Genomic DNA, 16,224 nt, shown 5'->3' on the forward strand with positions numbered 1-16,224 from the left:
AGACACACCTGTCGGCCCCGATGAGGTGTGCCGACGGGCGGTACATTGGCGCCCACAGAGGGCCTGATGATGACAAGCCAGAACATGTGGAGTGAGGCTTGGAAATCGCCGTGGAGACGGACGGACGGATGAGTGTGTGGAGCTAGGGACGATCTGTGCTGGAATATGGAGGGGATTCATGCGCCCCCCCCTTCCCAAAGAAGGAGGGGCTATCTTGTCTGAATGATCTGATATGATCTGTGCAATGTTTTATTTTATCAATGCTTGATCAAATACTTCATACGAGAAATCAGATGTAATCTGGGGTACTGAAGGTGGGATACAAGATTTATGTGTGTGTGTGTGTGTGTGTGCATGCTCATGGGTGTACGTACCTGTGTGTGTGTGTACGTGTGTGTGTGTGTGTGTGTGTGTGTGTGTGTGTGTGTGTGTGTGTGGCAGAGAGAAGGATAGGAAAGGATCACAAGCAGTGTCCCTTTCAATGAGCCTCTGTGACAGACAGCGGAACTGATGTCAACCTGAGTTTTAGAAAATGAGAAAGACTGTGTGTGTGTGTGTGTGTGTGTATCTATATATGTGTGTGAGAGTGTGTTGTCAGGGGTCCAGTATCATCCAATCAAGTAGATTAAATGTGACTGACTGCCACCCACAACCAAGCCCTCTCAGGTGTGTGTAGTTTAGATTTATTCAGGCCAACACCTGTCAGGCTGCATCATAATCCTCTTTCGAATTAAGACACACACACACACACACAGTCACAGACACAGACACAGAGACACACACACACACACACACACACCTGGAGGATCTGTCTCTGGACGGATTCATCAGGTAAAGAATAATGCCTTATTTGAGGATCTGGCATGACGCCGGTGACATCTGTCCTCCTCTGGACAAACCTGTGATGTAATCTGGGTTCCATGCGGATACCCTACATGCATCCCGCTGCTTCCTGCCTCGGGCTTCTCTGCGCTTCCTGTCTTCCCACAGCGCAGCTCCAATCTGACATGCTTTCATCACAAACTAGATCACCCACTTTCCTTCAGGTGCTTCCAATAATCTACACTTATTCACAAACCTTCTTGCTTGCAAACATGTTTGATGATGTTGTGTCTTAAACCACTGGCTTGTTGAGCTGGTAGCAGTGATGGGATCTGAGACTGTGTCTTAAACGACTGGCTTGTTGTGCTGGTAGCGACTGTGACTTATTAAACGACTGGCTTGTTGTGCTGGTAGCAGTGGTAGGATCTGAGACTGTGTCTTAAACGACTGGCTTGTTGTGCTGGTAGCAGTGATGGGATCTGAGACTGTGTCTTAAACGACTGGCTTGTTGTGCTGGTAGCGACTGTGACTTAAACCACTGGCTTGTTGTGCTGGTAGCGACTGTGACTTAAACGACTGGCTTGTTGTGCTGGTAGCAGTGGTAGGATCTGCGACTGTGACTTAAACGACTGGCTTGTTGTGCTGGTAGCAGTGGTAGGATCTGCGACTGTGACTTAAACCACTGGCTTGTTGTGCTGGTAGCAGTGGTAGGATCTGCGACTGTGACTTACCTTTGCGGTTCATGCCCATCTGCAGGCACTTGAGCAGGCGGCAGTACTGGCAGCGGTTGCGCTGCTTGCGCGACATCTCGCAGTTCTTGTCGCGGCTGCAGCGGTACACGCGCTTGTTGCAGATGCTGCGCTTGAAGAAGCCCTTGCAGCCCTCGCAGGAGATGATGCCATAGTGCAGGCCTGTGGCGCGGTCGCCACAGATGAGGCAGGAACGCTGGTCAGCCTGATCATCTGAGAGAGAGAGAGAGAGAGAGAGGAGAGGAGAGAAGAGAAGAGGAGAGAGGGAGCGGACAGATGGAGAGGAGGATAGGAGTCAGAAGAAAGAAAGAGAGATGAGAAAATATACAGAGAGAAAGTTAGTACATGAAACTAGTACATGACATTTTTGAGTGCAATGTATGAACCCATATATAGCCGTCAGGCATCACAGTGAGCAACAACATTCAAACCCACAGCCAGACCCAGAGCACTTGCATGGCTGGTGCTGATGCTGTGTCCCCCTCTCCTTCCCTGTTCTGTGCACGAACCCCTTCCCCTTCCCCTTCCCCTTCCCCTTCCCCTCTGCTCCGCTCCCTTCGCTTCCATTTTGTGCCGACGCCGGCCGAGTTGCTCTGAGCGAAAGGGGCTGTCACATTGGATCGGGGGCGACTGGGAGACGGCGCGCACAGCGCGGCGACAGAATCAGGCTGAGCCGCACGCCGCCTGGCAAACCGCCGCACCCACCCCTGGACACGGTCGCCAGGGAGAGTGAGGCGTGAGGGGCGTGTGGGGCCCAGGGCCAGGGGGGAGGGGAGAGGAGAGCTGCTGCAGCAACCCCACACCGCACACACACACACACACACACACACACACACACACACACCCTAATGTGTGCATTTGCCATGCTCGTTTACGTGCAAGTGTGAATCTGCAGCAATTCAGCTGTCAACTGCTGTTTTTCTTTTTACGTGCTCCTCATTTCGTGTCTCTGCTCACAGCACTGCAAGCCTTTTCACATGAGCGGCCATGTTTCCCTCCAGATTACAGCCTGCATGGCCTGGAGGGGTGACACCTATAAATGCCACACCAGAAACAGCCCGTCTTGCCCTTCAGGTGAAGGAGAGCGGGGGGGAAACATGTGGCTGAGGGGTCTCTCTCTGTGTGTGTGTGTGTGTGTGTGTGTCTGCTCCAGCGCCTCCTCAGCTCAGTGTGATGGCTGCGGGTGCTCTGGGTCGGTTCTGGGGTGCGGGCCGTGCTTTAATTAAGGGCACATTAAAGCACACTGGGGAGGCACCAGGGCATCACAGCTCGTGGGCCACAACGGGGTGTGTGAAGGTTACGCTCTGGCAAGGTGGGGGGCAATAGAATGGGAGGCAGAGAGAGAGAGAGAGAGAGAGAGAGAGAGAGAGAGAGAGAGAGAGAGAGAGAGAGAGAGAGAGAGAGGTAGATAAATACTTTGTTGATGACGTAGGAAAATTAGGAATAAGGGAACACACACTAGAAGCTGCAGGGTAGGGTGGGGTGAGATGGGGTGGGGTGAGGTGGGATGAGATGGGGTGGGGTGGGGTGGGGTGAGATGGGATACTGTCCAGCTGGTGTTGCACTCTAGTTCACTTAGGACACAGGCCTCTGTCGAGTACACAACTGTAAATGTACTTAATAAATGTGGAAATGAAAAGGCCTGCCTGAAGTTTCATGAATAAACACACAACCACACGTGTCTGCACTGCATAGAAAAGTTACCTTGCACCAGCCTACTTTTAAGTTTGCCAATTCACTCAGAAGCTGCTCGAGCCACGCGGACTGGGTCACCACTCAGCCAGACCCCTACCAAGTACTGGGATTGGCATCCGTGGTCACCCAGCGAGCGCTTGGCAGCTCCCAATCTGTGCCAACATGGGTCCTATAACCGGGACAAGATGGCTGCCGAGAGCCCTGCGTGCCCCTGCTGCTAGAGAACCTAGAGAAATCTCTCTCTCTCTCTCTCTCTCTCTCTCTCTCTCTCTCTCTCTCTCTCTCTCTCTCTCTCTCTCTCTCTCTCTCTCTCTCTCTCTCTCTCTCTCTCTCTCTCTCTCTCTCTCTCTCTCTCTCTCTCTCTCTCTCTCTCTCTCTCTCTCTCTCTCTCTCTCTCTCATCAGTCTTGGGTAATCTTGTGATGTAGGACACCGGAGTGCGAGTGAAGCGCGTGGGCTACGTGTGGTCCTGAAGTAGGTGCAGGAGATTATTTTTGTCAGTCTAGCGCACACTAAACTCAAATTTGACTTCATTAACTTCAGACTTTCAAGTCAATTAAAGGTGGGTATGGAGATTTGGCTGTCAAAATACAAAAATACTAGTTAAGTCAAAAAATTTGAATGTTTGAAAAAAGGGATATGTTTAATGCTGTATTTGTATGTATAATGTATCATGCACAGGATTACAGGAAATGATATCCTGTTTAGATACAAGTACTTGTAGGTTTATATATTTTTTAACTACACTGCATATCACATTCTCAAAATATACCACTGCGCTGTATTGATTTGGTCTCTCCTACACTACAATGAAAACAAACATCTTCTGTTGTTTACTGTATCTATTCAACTTCTTCTCTCCTTTGTAATGTTAGTTGTTTCTGTTGATCTTGACAGAAAATCCAGCCATTGAGTAATAGATTTAGATGCAGCCAGTGGACAGAGCTGGAGACCTGGATGATCCAAATAAATGAATGAATGAACGAACGCTTGCTGAAGAGCACGCATACCATGCATACCAATTACTGCCTTCAAAGGGCCTATATTTAGAGCACATGTATGACGCTCCCTCTGATGCCGATTGTGTGTGTGTGTGTGTGTGTGTGTGTGTGTGTGTGTGTGTGTGTCTCCCATCTTAATCACCCTCCACACTGGTCCACACTCTTCGGGGAAGATGAAGCGGCTCAAAGTGTTGGAAATAGGAGTGGTGTGAATTCTTAAATGACATAATCCCTCCAACCTTCCTCTGCCGTCTAAATCCTCCAGGCAGGAGTGGGGGAATTAAGCCTGGGTCTTGCGCCTCTGTTCTCAGAGAGAATTAGCTCGCAGATATCTCCCATCCACCCCCGCCAGCATCACCGCTAACATCATCATCATCACCATCATCATCTTCGGCTATAGTATCTCACCCCTGCAAAATTCTGACCTTCTGTCTATTTTCCACGGGGGAGGAAGAGATAGAGACAGAAAGAGAGAGAGGGAGAGAGAAGGAGAGAAGGAGAGAGAGACAGAAAGAGAGAGAGAGGGAGAAAGGGAGAGAGAGAGAGAGAGAAAGGGAGAGAGAGAGAGAGAGAGAGAGAGAGAGAGAGAGAGAGAGAGAGAGAGAGAGAGAGGGAGAAAGAGAGAGAGAGAGAGAGAGAGAGAGAGAGAGAGAGAGAGATGAGGGGATGAGCTCAGAGATGAGGGGGATGGTGCTTAGACTCTCTGATGATTCAGACAGCACTGTGTGTTCTGTGTTGGGGCTTGCAGGTCAGCGAGCAGCTAAATGGGCCAGAGGATGGACTTGGTCTCCATGGACAGAGACGAGCCCAGCTCAGCTCATCACACCGGATGTGTGTGTATGTGTGTGTGGTTCTGTGTGTGTGTGTGTGTGTGTGTGTTTGTGTTTGGAGGATGTGTGTATGGGCGTGTGTGGAGAGGGTTTGTGTGTGTGTATGTGTGGTTGTGTATGTGTGTGTGTGTATGTGTGTGTGTGTGTGTGTGTGTGTGTGTGTGTGTGTGTGTGTGTGTGTGTGTATGCGGGTGTGTGCGTGGAGGTTGTGTGTGTGTGTGTGTGTGTGTGTGTGTGTTTGGAGAGAGGGAAAAGAGTGGAAGCTGTGTGCTACGCTCTGATGGTCACGACACTACTGGGATCTGTGATCCCACGGATCCCACTGCAGCCCCGCCTGAGCACCATCAGGGAGTTCTCCACATTCAGACTGAAATTCACTTTATAAACACAGAAACATCCATGTCTCTACTTCTGTTCAGTGGTGTTTTTTTGGGTGTTTTTTTAAATGTGCTTTTAACCACAGTCTAATGTTTCTCCAAGCTGTTGCTGTGACCTTGGTGGAAACGCATTGTTTAGCAGCAGATGGAACAGCCATGTTCTGCAAGGTAACGACCTGCAGCTTAGCATTGAGTGAAAACTTCCATACGTATGACATAAATGGAATTAACTTGTACCACAAAGCACAACCACATGTCTTTGGGTTTATATTTGGGGTGTGTTCAGCATTGGATAGGAGTGGACATGTGGCATTATGTCACTTCCTGGATGTCAAGACATTTCAGCCTGAACTAACTCATGTTACAGTTCCTAAGGTAAAGGGGGCATGAATGACCTCATCAAAGCTGAGGAACCTGTACTTTAAAATGGCCGTCAATCTACAGTATATTCAGCCTAAGCAACCCACGAAGATTTAGATGCTACTGAACAGGGAATGATAAAAAAAGAAAAGAAAAACACGTCTTGGTGGAAACGACTCATCCTTGAGCTAGTCTCCTCTGGCAATGTTAAAGACCAGGAGGTAAATTAAAAGCACGCTTCAGGTGGTTAAGAGGGAAGACATAAGGGTGCTAAAATTCAGGGCAGGTCATGTGCCAAGGTTACCCTCACACTCCTCCATCGTCCCAATTGGGTTTCTAATCACTTCATCCCATTTAGAGAAAAAGAAGAAGAAGAAGAAGTGAGAGAGAGAGACCTCCACTCAGAGCGAGTGAGCAGGAGGGGAGAGTGGAGAGGTGATGTGTTCGCCTTGAAAGAGAACTGGAGAGAGTGGGAGAAGGAGAGAGAGGGGGAGAGAGAGAGAGAGAGAGAGAGAGAGAGAGAGAGAGAGAGGGAAGGGGAGAGAGGGAAGGAGAGAGAGAGAGAGAGAGAGAGAGAGAGGGAAGGAGAGAGAGAGAGAAAGAGAGAGAAAGAGAGAGAGACTCACAGTGTGTGAGAGAGAGAGAGCCACGAGGGGAGCCGAGGGTGAACTGCTGGAGGTAAAGCCTTGGAAAGATCCGCTGGGGAGAAGAGAGCAAAAACCCATCCGTGCTTTTCACATGCAAATGGCCTCCAGGGGCTGCAGGTTCCATTCTGTGTGAGGTGTGTGTGGAGCCAGGTTGGGGGGGGGGGGGGGTAAGGGGTGGTCAAATCTGGACCAATGCTGTTGGCCTTTACTCCCCTGAAGAGAGATTAACAGACCTATCAATGACAGGGGACAGGAGGTAGCAACAACAGCTGAAATTTCACAAACACACACCAACAATCTACTATGGAGCTACCAGAACATTACTCTGAAATGAGACACTCGTGCTGAATGCTCATTCAGTTCTATTCCAACAACCACAATATGTCCATTAAGCCTTTTTTACTGGAAGTAAAAAAAAAATCATGTTTGAAAACTACTGTGTACATGCTTTTGCCAACTTTCACAAACAAACAACAACAGTCTACTAGGAGGAAACCAGCCTCACTCGAGAGACGTGTGCCAAACACCAAAACCCCATTCATCTCTATTCTGAAACATCACAATGGGTTCATTAAGCCTTGGGAACTGAAGAATTCATTTTACAAAACTATCGTTTTCTTGCAGCACACACGCCCATTGATGGGAACTCGCCTCTCCACTAGTAAATACCTGAAAAGCTCTTCCTATCTGCTCCCTGTGTGTAGGTTATGTGTGTGTGTGTGTGTGTGTGTAGGTTATGTGTGTGTGTGTGTGGTTATGTGTGTGTGTGTGTGTGTGTGTGGTTATGTGTGTGTGTTTGTGTGTGTGTGTGTGTGTGTGTGTGTGTGTGTGTGTGTAGGTTATGTGTGTGTAGGTTATGTGTGTGTGTGTGTGTGTGTAAGTTATGTGTGTGTAGGTTATGTGTGTGTGTGTGTGTGTAGGTTATGTGTGTGTGTGTAGGTTATGTGTGTGTGTGTAGGTTATGTGTGTGTGTGTGTGTGTAGGTTATGTGTGTGTGTGTGTGTAGGTTATGTGTGTGTGTGTAGGTTATGTGTGTGTGAGTGTGTAGGTTATGTGTGTGTGTGTGTGTGTGTGTGTGTGTAGGTTATGTGTGTGTGTGTGTGTGTGTGTGTAGGTTATGTGTGTGTAGGTTATGTGTATGTGTGTGTGTGGGGGTTATGTGTGTGTGTGTGTAGGTTATGTGTGTGTGTGTGTGTGTGTGTGTGTGTGTAGGATATGTGTGTGTGTGTGTGTAGGTTAGCAGGCAGGATTTCAACGGCTTGAACAAAAGGATCCGCCACCGCCTGTGCTCGGAGCCACACCATTCTGATGACATGACTGACTCCATTGCCTTTTTTTGTTTAGTAAATCCCGCTGGTCTCCCCCTCACATTCGAAAAGTCCCCTGCCCCCAGCGTCCTCCACATCCACCTCTACAGTCAAGTCCCCTGACCCTGTCCTCAGCGTCCTTCACATCCACATCCACCCTCTACAGTCCCCTGCCCTCAGGGTCCTCCACACCCACCCGCTACAGTCAAGCTTGGCATTTCCTCAGCTCTCTGCCTCAGGGTCCTCGCACCACAGAAATAGTTAACAATTAACAAGAGTCATTTTGAAAGTTTTCCTACTAATTAAAAGGTTAATTATTATGTTGCATGATGCACCAACTCATTCGGGTATGTTAAGAGGTACAAAGGAGTTTTAAAAAAAGTGTTTCATTAGCGTTGTCATCAGGTTGTAAACTGCTACATCAGTAAAAGCTTATTTCTTATTATGCATCCTGAAATATGTTATATGTTAATAATGTTTCACACTAAACAAATGAGTGGATTTCCACTCCCCCGCCCTGCGTCACACCCTTCCACCTCTGGTTTGGTGCACCGTTGGGGCATTGCATAGCAACCAACTGTGACGTCATAATGTCCACATGGAAACATATCATTACGCTGCATTCTGAGAGTGGTTTTGGGGCTTGTGTAAGGCTATGTGACTTTGACTATAGTGAGAGAGAGAGAGAGAGAGAGAGAGAGAGAGAGATAAAGAGAGGGAGAGAGAGAGAGAGAGAGAGAGAGAGAGAGAGAGAGAGAGAGAGAGAGAGAGAGAGAGAGAGAGAGAGAGAGAGAGAGAGAGCAGGGTCATGGTAAGGTCTTGTGACAGCTGTGTTAAATCACTGAGCTGTGGTCGAGTGTGAGAGGAGCCACAATGCCCTGGCCAGCACTCAACCTCATCTTGAACTCTAGGGGCGTTTTACGGCCCGGCCCGAGCCCCCTCCCCCAGAGCCCATTAAAAGGGCCACATTGTTTTCCGCCGGGGTCAGCCTGGGTGCCATACCGAACTTTAAAGCAATCAGGAAATGCAACTCAGGCATTTTAAAAGCGGCTCAATGAAGGGGTTCCGCATTTGGTGTGGCGAGTTGCTTCTGCTGACCTGGGAACGGCTATTAAGGAGGCAGATCAGCCGATGGTACACCACTGCTCGGGGGGAATAATCAATAAATCAAAGTTTATCCAGTTTAGCACGAGCCAATCGCATTTTTATACGAGCCCGGGAACAAAGTGGCAGCTCAATATTTTTGCATTTGACAAATTGACCAAAAAAAAAAACATATGATGCAATTTTAACAGTCACAATTATGCAGCTATGAAAGGCTGGCAGTGTGTTATGTCAACATTGGCACCGGTACAACCCTGACATAGTTTTTCCTCTGAACTTATTCAAATGGCACAAATAAAGGCCAATGGTGAGAAGCTGTCTCACTCAAACACGTGCCAAGACCTTCCCTCCCACTCTATCAGGGGCAATCTGTTCAGTCTCTGTCAATTCATCAGATGAAAGCAGCCCATCGCAGCCCTTCCACTCACTGTGGGCTACAGAGTTCGCTACACACACACACACACACACTCCTGAAGGTCGGAAACGGTTGGACGTCAATCCGCTTGCTTTCATCTCCGCCGTTTAAGCCGGGCCTTCCTCCTCCGCAGCAGCAGCAGCCGCGGCTCTCGTCTTAATCCGTTAGCTGATGATCTCGGAGCCCTCGCCCAGAAACGACACACAAAGGGACCTCATTCCGTCCCGATCCGTGCTGGCGCTGGATTGGATTATATGGCTCAGTGCATCGACCATCCCCTCCTGTGAGCCCCTATCTTATTAAGACATTAGCGGGCCGTGTCATTAGCTTCAGCTGATTACGCAGAGGCTCCGACTTCAAACGTGTTAATGATGCCGAGGCCAGAGATGCGGCGGGACAGATTAGCGCTTCAGAGGCGTAACATAGCGCAACACAATCTCGACTCTAAGCGATAAATACAAGGGCATTCTCATTGGTAAAAAAAACAACAACAACGCTGCAGCCCTGACTATGAAGTGCATTTCTTTCTGTTTGTATTGCACTGTACTGCATGACAAGCTGTTGGTCTAATGCTGTTTTTTTTTTTTTTTTTAACCCCACCTCTCACCCACACTGCATGTCGACCAACTGGCAACCTCTGCCCTGAACCCCTGGCCACACGATCAATGCTAAATGATTAAGGAGAGGGCAAAGTGGGCATCCACGAAAACGAAGCAAACATGACAGGGAAGCTCCATTGATCCTCTGGTCCCTCAGCCACTTACGGCAGAGCAGATTCCACACTTTGCATTCCAACCCGGAATTCCCACTGAGAGTTCTCTCTCTGCATGTGTGTGTGTGTGTGTGTGTGTGTGTGTGTGTGTGTGTGTGTGTGTGTGTGTGTGTGTGTGTGTGTGTGTGTGTGTCCTTGAAGACTCAGCAGAGACAGCAAGGCATTATTTCCCGGCATTCCTGATCTAGGCATTCCAGGGCTTCTCTACAGAGGAGATAAAAAGCCAGGAGGTTCAAAGTGACGGCCACGTCTTAATTTAGTCCATCAGCAATAGCTCACTTTCATGAGGTCCCACTTCTGCCACTTCTTAGGAACAACACAACACAACTGCTCAAGCTAACAACGATTAGCAAATGGTCATGATTCCTTGTTAGCAACTGAGCGTATTTAAATGCAGTTTATCCAGTGTTGACAGTGATTACATAACAAAATGTTTAATTGCTTCCATAAGTTGGCAGCGAGAAAATAGGAAAAAGGCCGATATGTGGCCCAGGCAGTCCATTTGTTTTAGTGTGATGATGACAGATGCTGGTGAAGGTGGTGTGTTTGTGAGGGGGGGGAGGGTGTGTGAACAGCGGGGGAGGGGTGGGGCTGTGCTAGAGCTCTTGTCTTGTCTCTGCCTTAATAAAACCCCTCTCTGATTCAGAAGAATCGCAGGCCAGAGGAGGAGTGATGGAGCTGTGCTGAAGGAGCTGGGCTGAAGGAGGGAAGCTTATAGATAGATAGCAGCGGCCAGATGAAAGCAGTTTTGCTTTTCAACGCGCTTTAGTATGTGATGAATTACAGTGACACTGCGCTTCCAGTTTCTTTCCGTGGATATTGATCTTTACACAGCCTCAATCACACACACACACACCTTTAGCTACCTTCCCCCCAACACACACACACACACACACACACACACACACAAGAGGGGATTAAATGAAAGGCTTACATTGAATTAACCCTTTATCAGCTGAGACAAAGGCCCTCACGTTGGCTGCCACTGCAAAGGTTATCAGGCAGCCGAGGCGCACACATGACACACACACACACACACACACACACACACACACACACACACACACACACACACACACACCCACACACACACGACACAGAATGGGAGCAGCGGGGGTGGAGGACAGGAGAGGAGAGGACAGGAGAGGCTCAGCCATACACCTATATATGCCTATGGGCTCAGCCAGCAGCAGTTCAAGATAAGTCAGCCAAGTCGATGGTCAAGCAGCAATATTTCCAAAGAGAAAAGTGTTCTTTCCCCGTTCACTGCATCCCTTGATGAGATCGGTGGAGGAAGGTGGAGGGCATGGAGGAGAATGGTCTTGCTACTGTGTGAAGGGATGAGGCAGGCTGCCCTCACACCTCCCTCCCACCACACCTCCACAGAGATGGATTTCAGACTAACACTGGGTCGCATGCATAAGAAAGTGAGCTGAGGTGGCCAGGGTGGAGCATGGAGGAAGGAAGGGAGGGGGTGGGGGGGGGGGGGCTGGTTGATTGAAAGGCGACTCAACACTGTCTTGCTAAACGGTTGCTTCACGGCACAGCGGCAGGCCCCCTTTGAGAGATGAGCACACATGGTTTTCCATTTACATAAAAACTAACAGAGCAGGGCCCAAACTATTCAACTCTGTGTGTCAGTCAAAAGAATGTCGACTCGAAAAGGGGAATGCAACCCCCAATTTATTTATTTATTTCGCCAAACAAAAGAGTATCAATACAGTCGAAAACTAACTCTGTTAGGAGTCAACCTACCAACATTACATCCCCCGTTTTTAGCGCAAGACAGGAAATTGTGAGGAGCAACCATGCGTAGTGGGGAAAACCCAGCTCTGGAGAACGAGAGAAAAGAATGTTCCTGTGGGTTTGTGTAGATGCGTAAATGAGAAGAGGGAGACTTTCTACGCAAAATGCTCATAATCCAAAACAAATGCTCGCCGCCCAAAACAACAGGGAGAGGCTGCCAAGAGCAGCCAGAGCCACTCTCACAATAACAACCACAGACATGGCTGAGGAACCGTCCGGGGGCCGACCGCAGTGTAAACTGTGGCAGGGTTACGGTTTCACAGGAGAACGGTGGGATTTTGGGAGCGGGCCGAGAGGGGTCCGGAAGGCGGCGTGGGTGGGGTTCGGGTCGAGCCGGGCCGGGCTGGGCTGCGGAGGAGGAGTGCAGGGGGAGAGGGAGAAGCTGCCCAGAGAGGGGTCCCGGCGTGGAGATTTGGCCCAGCTGTGGGTCTCAATAAGCCCCGGGGGATTTTACAGTGCTCGGCGGGAGCACCCCGACCCCCACAGCAGCACATAAACACTGCTGCCAGCAGACAAAAACCTTTTCCAGATGGGCCCCAGAAGACACAGGCCGCAAATAAACCCCAATACTTCCCACTCTCTTTCACCCTCCCTATCTCTCCGCTTCACACAGACCATTACATCCTTGACACACGGACGCGAGGGTACACATGTACACACACAGATCAACAAGTACATAGCTTCACCATTTCATCCTCTCTGTCCCTCTAAAATGGACAACCAAATCACATAGCAATGCTCTTCCTGTTTAAATCACCATATGTGCCCTTTAAATGGGAGCATCACATATCATAAACTCAGCAAAGGAGAAAAAAAAAACTCTTTACATTTAGAGAATAAATCGGTTTTGATATCTTGGTGATGAGTACATTTATATTTGACAACCTTTGCCCCATGCCTTGAGCCTGTAATGCTGATTGAGTAATCTCTCTTCAAGGCCAAAAGCAGGAGCTTCCTTCATACTGACTGGCACATATGAATTTAAGAGAGAGAGAGAGAGAGAGAGGGAGAGAGAGAGAGAGAGAGAGAGAGAGAGAGAGAGAGAGAGAGAGAGAGAGAAAAAGAGAGAGGGAGAGAGAGAGAGAGGGAGGGGGGGAGAGAGAGAGAGAGAGACAGCGAGATAAAGGCTCATTCAGAGCCCCACACATCTCATCAGCCTAAAGTCATCTGATTACAGCCATGAGAACCTACATCTCTGTAGTTAATTAGTCCAGTCATTCTCCCTGCAAACCAGCCTGTTCATCACCATCATCGCCAACGAGCAGTCATGTACAAATGTGGCTTTTAATTCACCATCCTCCCGCCTTATCCACACAAATGGAATGTACACTAAGGAGAAGAAATGACTGAACAAATCCACCCACCCACCAATCCTACCCTTTCAAATTCTTCTATAATCACAAACACACACATATGCATGTACTCACTCTCTAGTTTCTCTCTCACACACACACCACACACACACACACACACACACACACACACACACACACACACACACACACACACAATTTCCCATGAAGGGTTTCTTACCATCCCATGTATCCATTTCATGCTGGTCCTAGCCTGCCAGAGAGTCACCTGGCAACCATCCACACTGTTTTGTTGGGCCTGAGAAACGACTAGAAACGACTAGATCCAGAGAGAAACACTAAGCCTCATGACTCTCCTCTCCACTCGCCTATCAAAAAACAACCTCTTCCTCTATCTACTGGAACTATCTAACAGCCTCTTTTTGTCTCTCTCATTCACTGCCTCATTCAGCCACACTCTCTCCCAGTAGCTTCTATCTCACGCACCTCTCCTTCTCTCACCCCTGGTCTTGTGAAGAGGACGGCCCCCTCAGGTCGGTTTACAGGCGGGTCATGTGACTGCTGGACTCTAGCACAGGGGTCATGGCTTGGCTTGAGGTCGCAGCTCATTGGGTGGGTGGGTGGCGTGGGGAGGAGGGGGGCAAGGCCGAGGGAGGACAGAGGCTAGTTATCTCAAATTTAACTGCCCCCTATTTCTCTCAGCCTTTCAAACAATGCTCCACCCAAATTACCCCTCTTCTTCCCCCCCAGTTCCCCCTCCCTCCCTCTCTCCCTCCCCTCTACCCCCCTCCTCTCTCTACCTCCTCCCCCACTATGATACACCTCCCCCCCCCCAAAAAAAACAAAAACACCCTTTACAGGATGACTGTGTGCTCAAGGATTAGCACCCAGCCCAAACAGTGACGTCAACAAATAGTCTCATTAGTGGCTCCCTGTGCATCTCCACACACATCCGCCGGAGCCCCGGGCGCTAATGGACTTTTGAGGGCTAATTTGTTTAATAGCGGTGAGGGGTCTCAGTAAAAATTCTGGTCAGCACTCAGGAGAAGGCGAGAGAGAGAGAGAGAGAGGGAAGGAGAGAGAGAGAGAGAGAGAGAGAGAGAGAGAGAGAGGGAAGGAAGGAGAGAGAGAGAGAGAGAGAGAGAGTTGGAGAAGGAGAAGGAGAGAGAGAGAGAGGGAGAAGGAGAGAGAGAAAGAGAGAGAGGGAAGGAGAGAGAGATAGAGAGCGAAAGAGAGAGAGAGCAGTCATAACCATCTGTGGTGTTTCAAACGAGGAAAAGCGTGTTTTAATCGTGATGACCATTCATTTGTTGCATACTGAGGCACCGATTCCCTCATTAAAGACCACAAATGAACAAAATACACGCGGTGGTTGCAAGCACTGTCGAGAACAAATCAAATAATAACAAGGTGTAAGGGGAAGGATTCTGGAGGTTAGTCAATGCCGTAGCTTGAGTTCCCATCACTGTGTTTGGTGAACAATATGAACTGGAAAGGCCTCATGTGGATGTAAATAAATAAAAAGTAATGACGTGTTGATAGTTCAACACCAGTTCTTTAACACATGTTGTGTTACCCTACAGTCCTTGTCAGCAGTACAAAAGATTGTATAAAGAAGTACCACCTGAAAACCAGCTCTGTTAGACAGAGCCTTTCAACTGTGGGCATTCAACCTTACTTCATTAACTTGCATTAATTAGCACAGTAAGATTGATTGACTGTAAAAGGTAAGTAAAAGCCTTCATTGAGAGTGGGAATAGTCTCAAAAACAAAGAAAAAAAGCAACTGCCTTTTCTGCAAACGATGGCTTTCGCCACTATTATTATCAGTGGGACCACGTGACACCCCTCTGGACCAATAGGAAAGAACCTAGACCCCGGAATAAAACAGTCCGAGGAGGAATGTCACCGTCCTTTGGCCACAGGGTGAAGTGTCTCGTCCTGTAATCAACAGACTGGTTTTGTGCTGGACGCAACAGTGATGGAAGCGTAGCAGTCAATAACAGCATCAACTCAGGTTTAAATCTCAGAGCATTTCATCAGGGGGACAACCACCACGCCTTATCGCCAGCAGCGTGCTATCACTGATCACCCCTACTGGGCTGCCTTTAGGTCACACTTGACCCTTGACCTGGGTGGGTGGCCCTTCATCCACTCAAAGGAGATTCAACCAAGCGGCTCCGGCCCCGGCGATGGCCGATCTGACCTTGAAAGTGATACTGCAGCCATGTAAGGGTTATGGGGGTCTGCCTGACAGAGGTGACTGTGTGTGTAACTCCATGACTTCTTATGCCAAATACAGCGCAGTTATCTTCCATCGGCTGTGAGTACCGTCAAGCTGTGTGCCATTTAGACAGAGTGCAAGTTTTGCTTTTCAACACACACGACTCCATCACAAAAGCAGTGTGTCATCCGAGCAAGGCTTTGAAAAGAGTGGCGTCATGAACATCGAAGTCAGAGAGATCACGAAAGGTTGTGTGCGTGTGAGTGTGTGTAGAGAGAGAGAGATACTCAGACAAAGGATGAAAAAGTATGCGATCAACAGAAGTGATAAAAAAGAAGTGGTATAAAACAGGGTGAAGGAGAAGAGCGATTGGACAGGTCGTGTATGAGTGTGTGTGTGTGTGTGTGTGTATAGAGAGAGAGCGAGAGACTCACGAAAAGGATGAAAAAGGATCACAGAAGTGATATAAAACAGGCTGAGAGGAGAAGGAGAAGAGTGATCCAGGAGAGTGATTGGACAGGTGGTGTGTGTGTGTGTGTATGTGTGTGTGTGTGTGTGTGTGTGTGTGTGTGTGTGTGGAAGTGTACTTACGTGTGTGCAAGCACGCATCTGTGATCAATACCTCTGGCCTTGGTGTGTCTGTGCAGAATTAAGCTGGATGGGGAGCTTACTGGGGTAGCCAGAGGCAAACTGATCAGATGCATTGATCCTGAACAGGCGCAGGCCTGTTACCAAGAGCAAACACAAGGCTCTGTGCTAATCGCACTGCCCAAGGTAACACACCCCAGGGGTCTCCTCACCTCT

General features: G+C 48.8%; 1 protein-coding gene across 2 annotated transcripts in view; it reads right to left on the reverse strand.

Annotated features, from left to right (window-relative positions):
- nr6a1b (nuclear receptor subfamily 6, group A, member 1b) overlaps nt 1–16,224 on the reverse strand; it is a 115,610-nt gene that overhangs the window by 14,309 nt on the left and 85,077 nt on the right. The window contains exons 1-2 of one of the 2 annotated variants that reach the window (XM_012839843.3): nt 13,418–13,965; nt 1,554–1,784 (exon numbers count right to left, since the gene is read on the reverse strand). In XM_012839843.3, the coding sequence (XP_012695297.2) occupies nt 1,554–1,784; nt 13,418–13,433 (247 nt within the window). In that variant the 5' untranslated portion in view covers nt 13,434–13,965. Of the gene's footprint in view, nt 1–1,553; nt 1,785–13,417; nt 13,966–16,224 lie in introns of those variants that run through there. The other variant, XM_031577688.2, reaches the window with a different exon arrangement.

The sequence above is a fragment of the Clupea harengus genome, chromosome 12 (assembly GCF_900700415.2).
Source record: "Clupea harengus chromosome 12, Ch_v2.0.2, whole genome shotgun sequence".
Taxonomy (NCBI): domain Eukaryota; kingdom Metazoa; phylum Chordata; class Actinopteri; order Clupeiformes; family Clupeidae; genus Clupea; species Clupea harengus.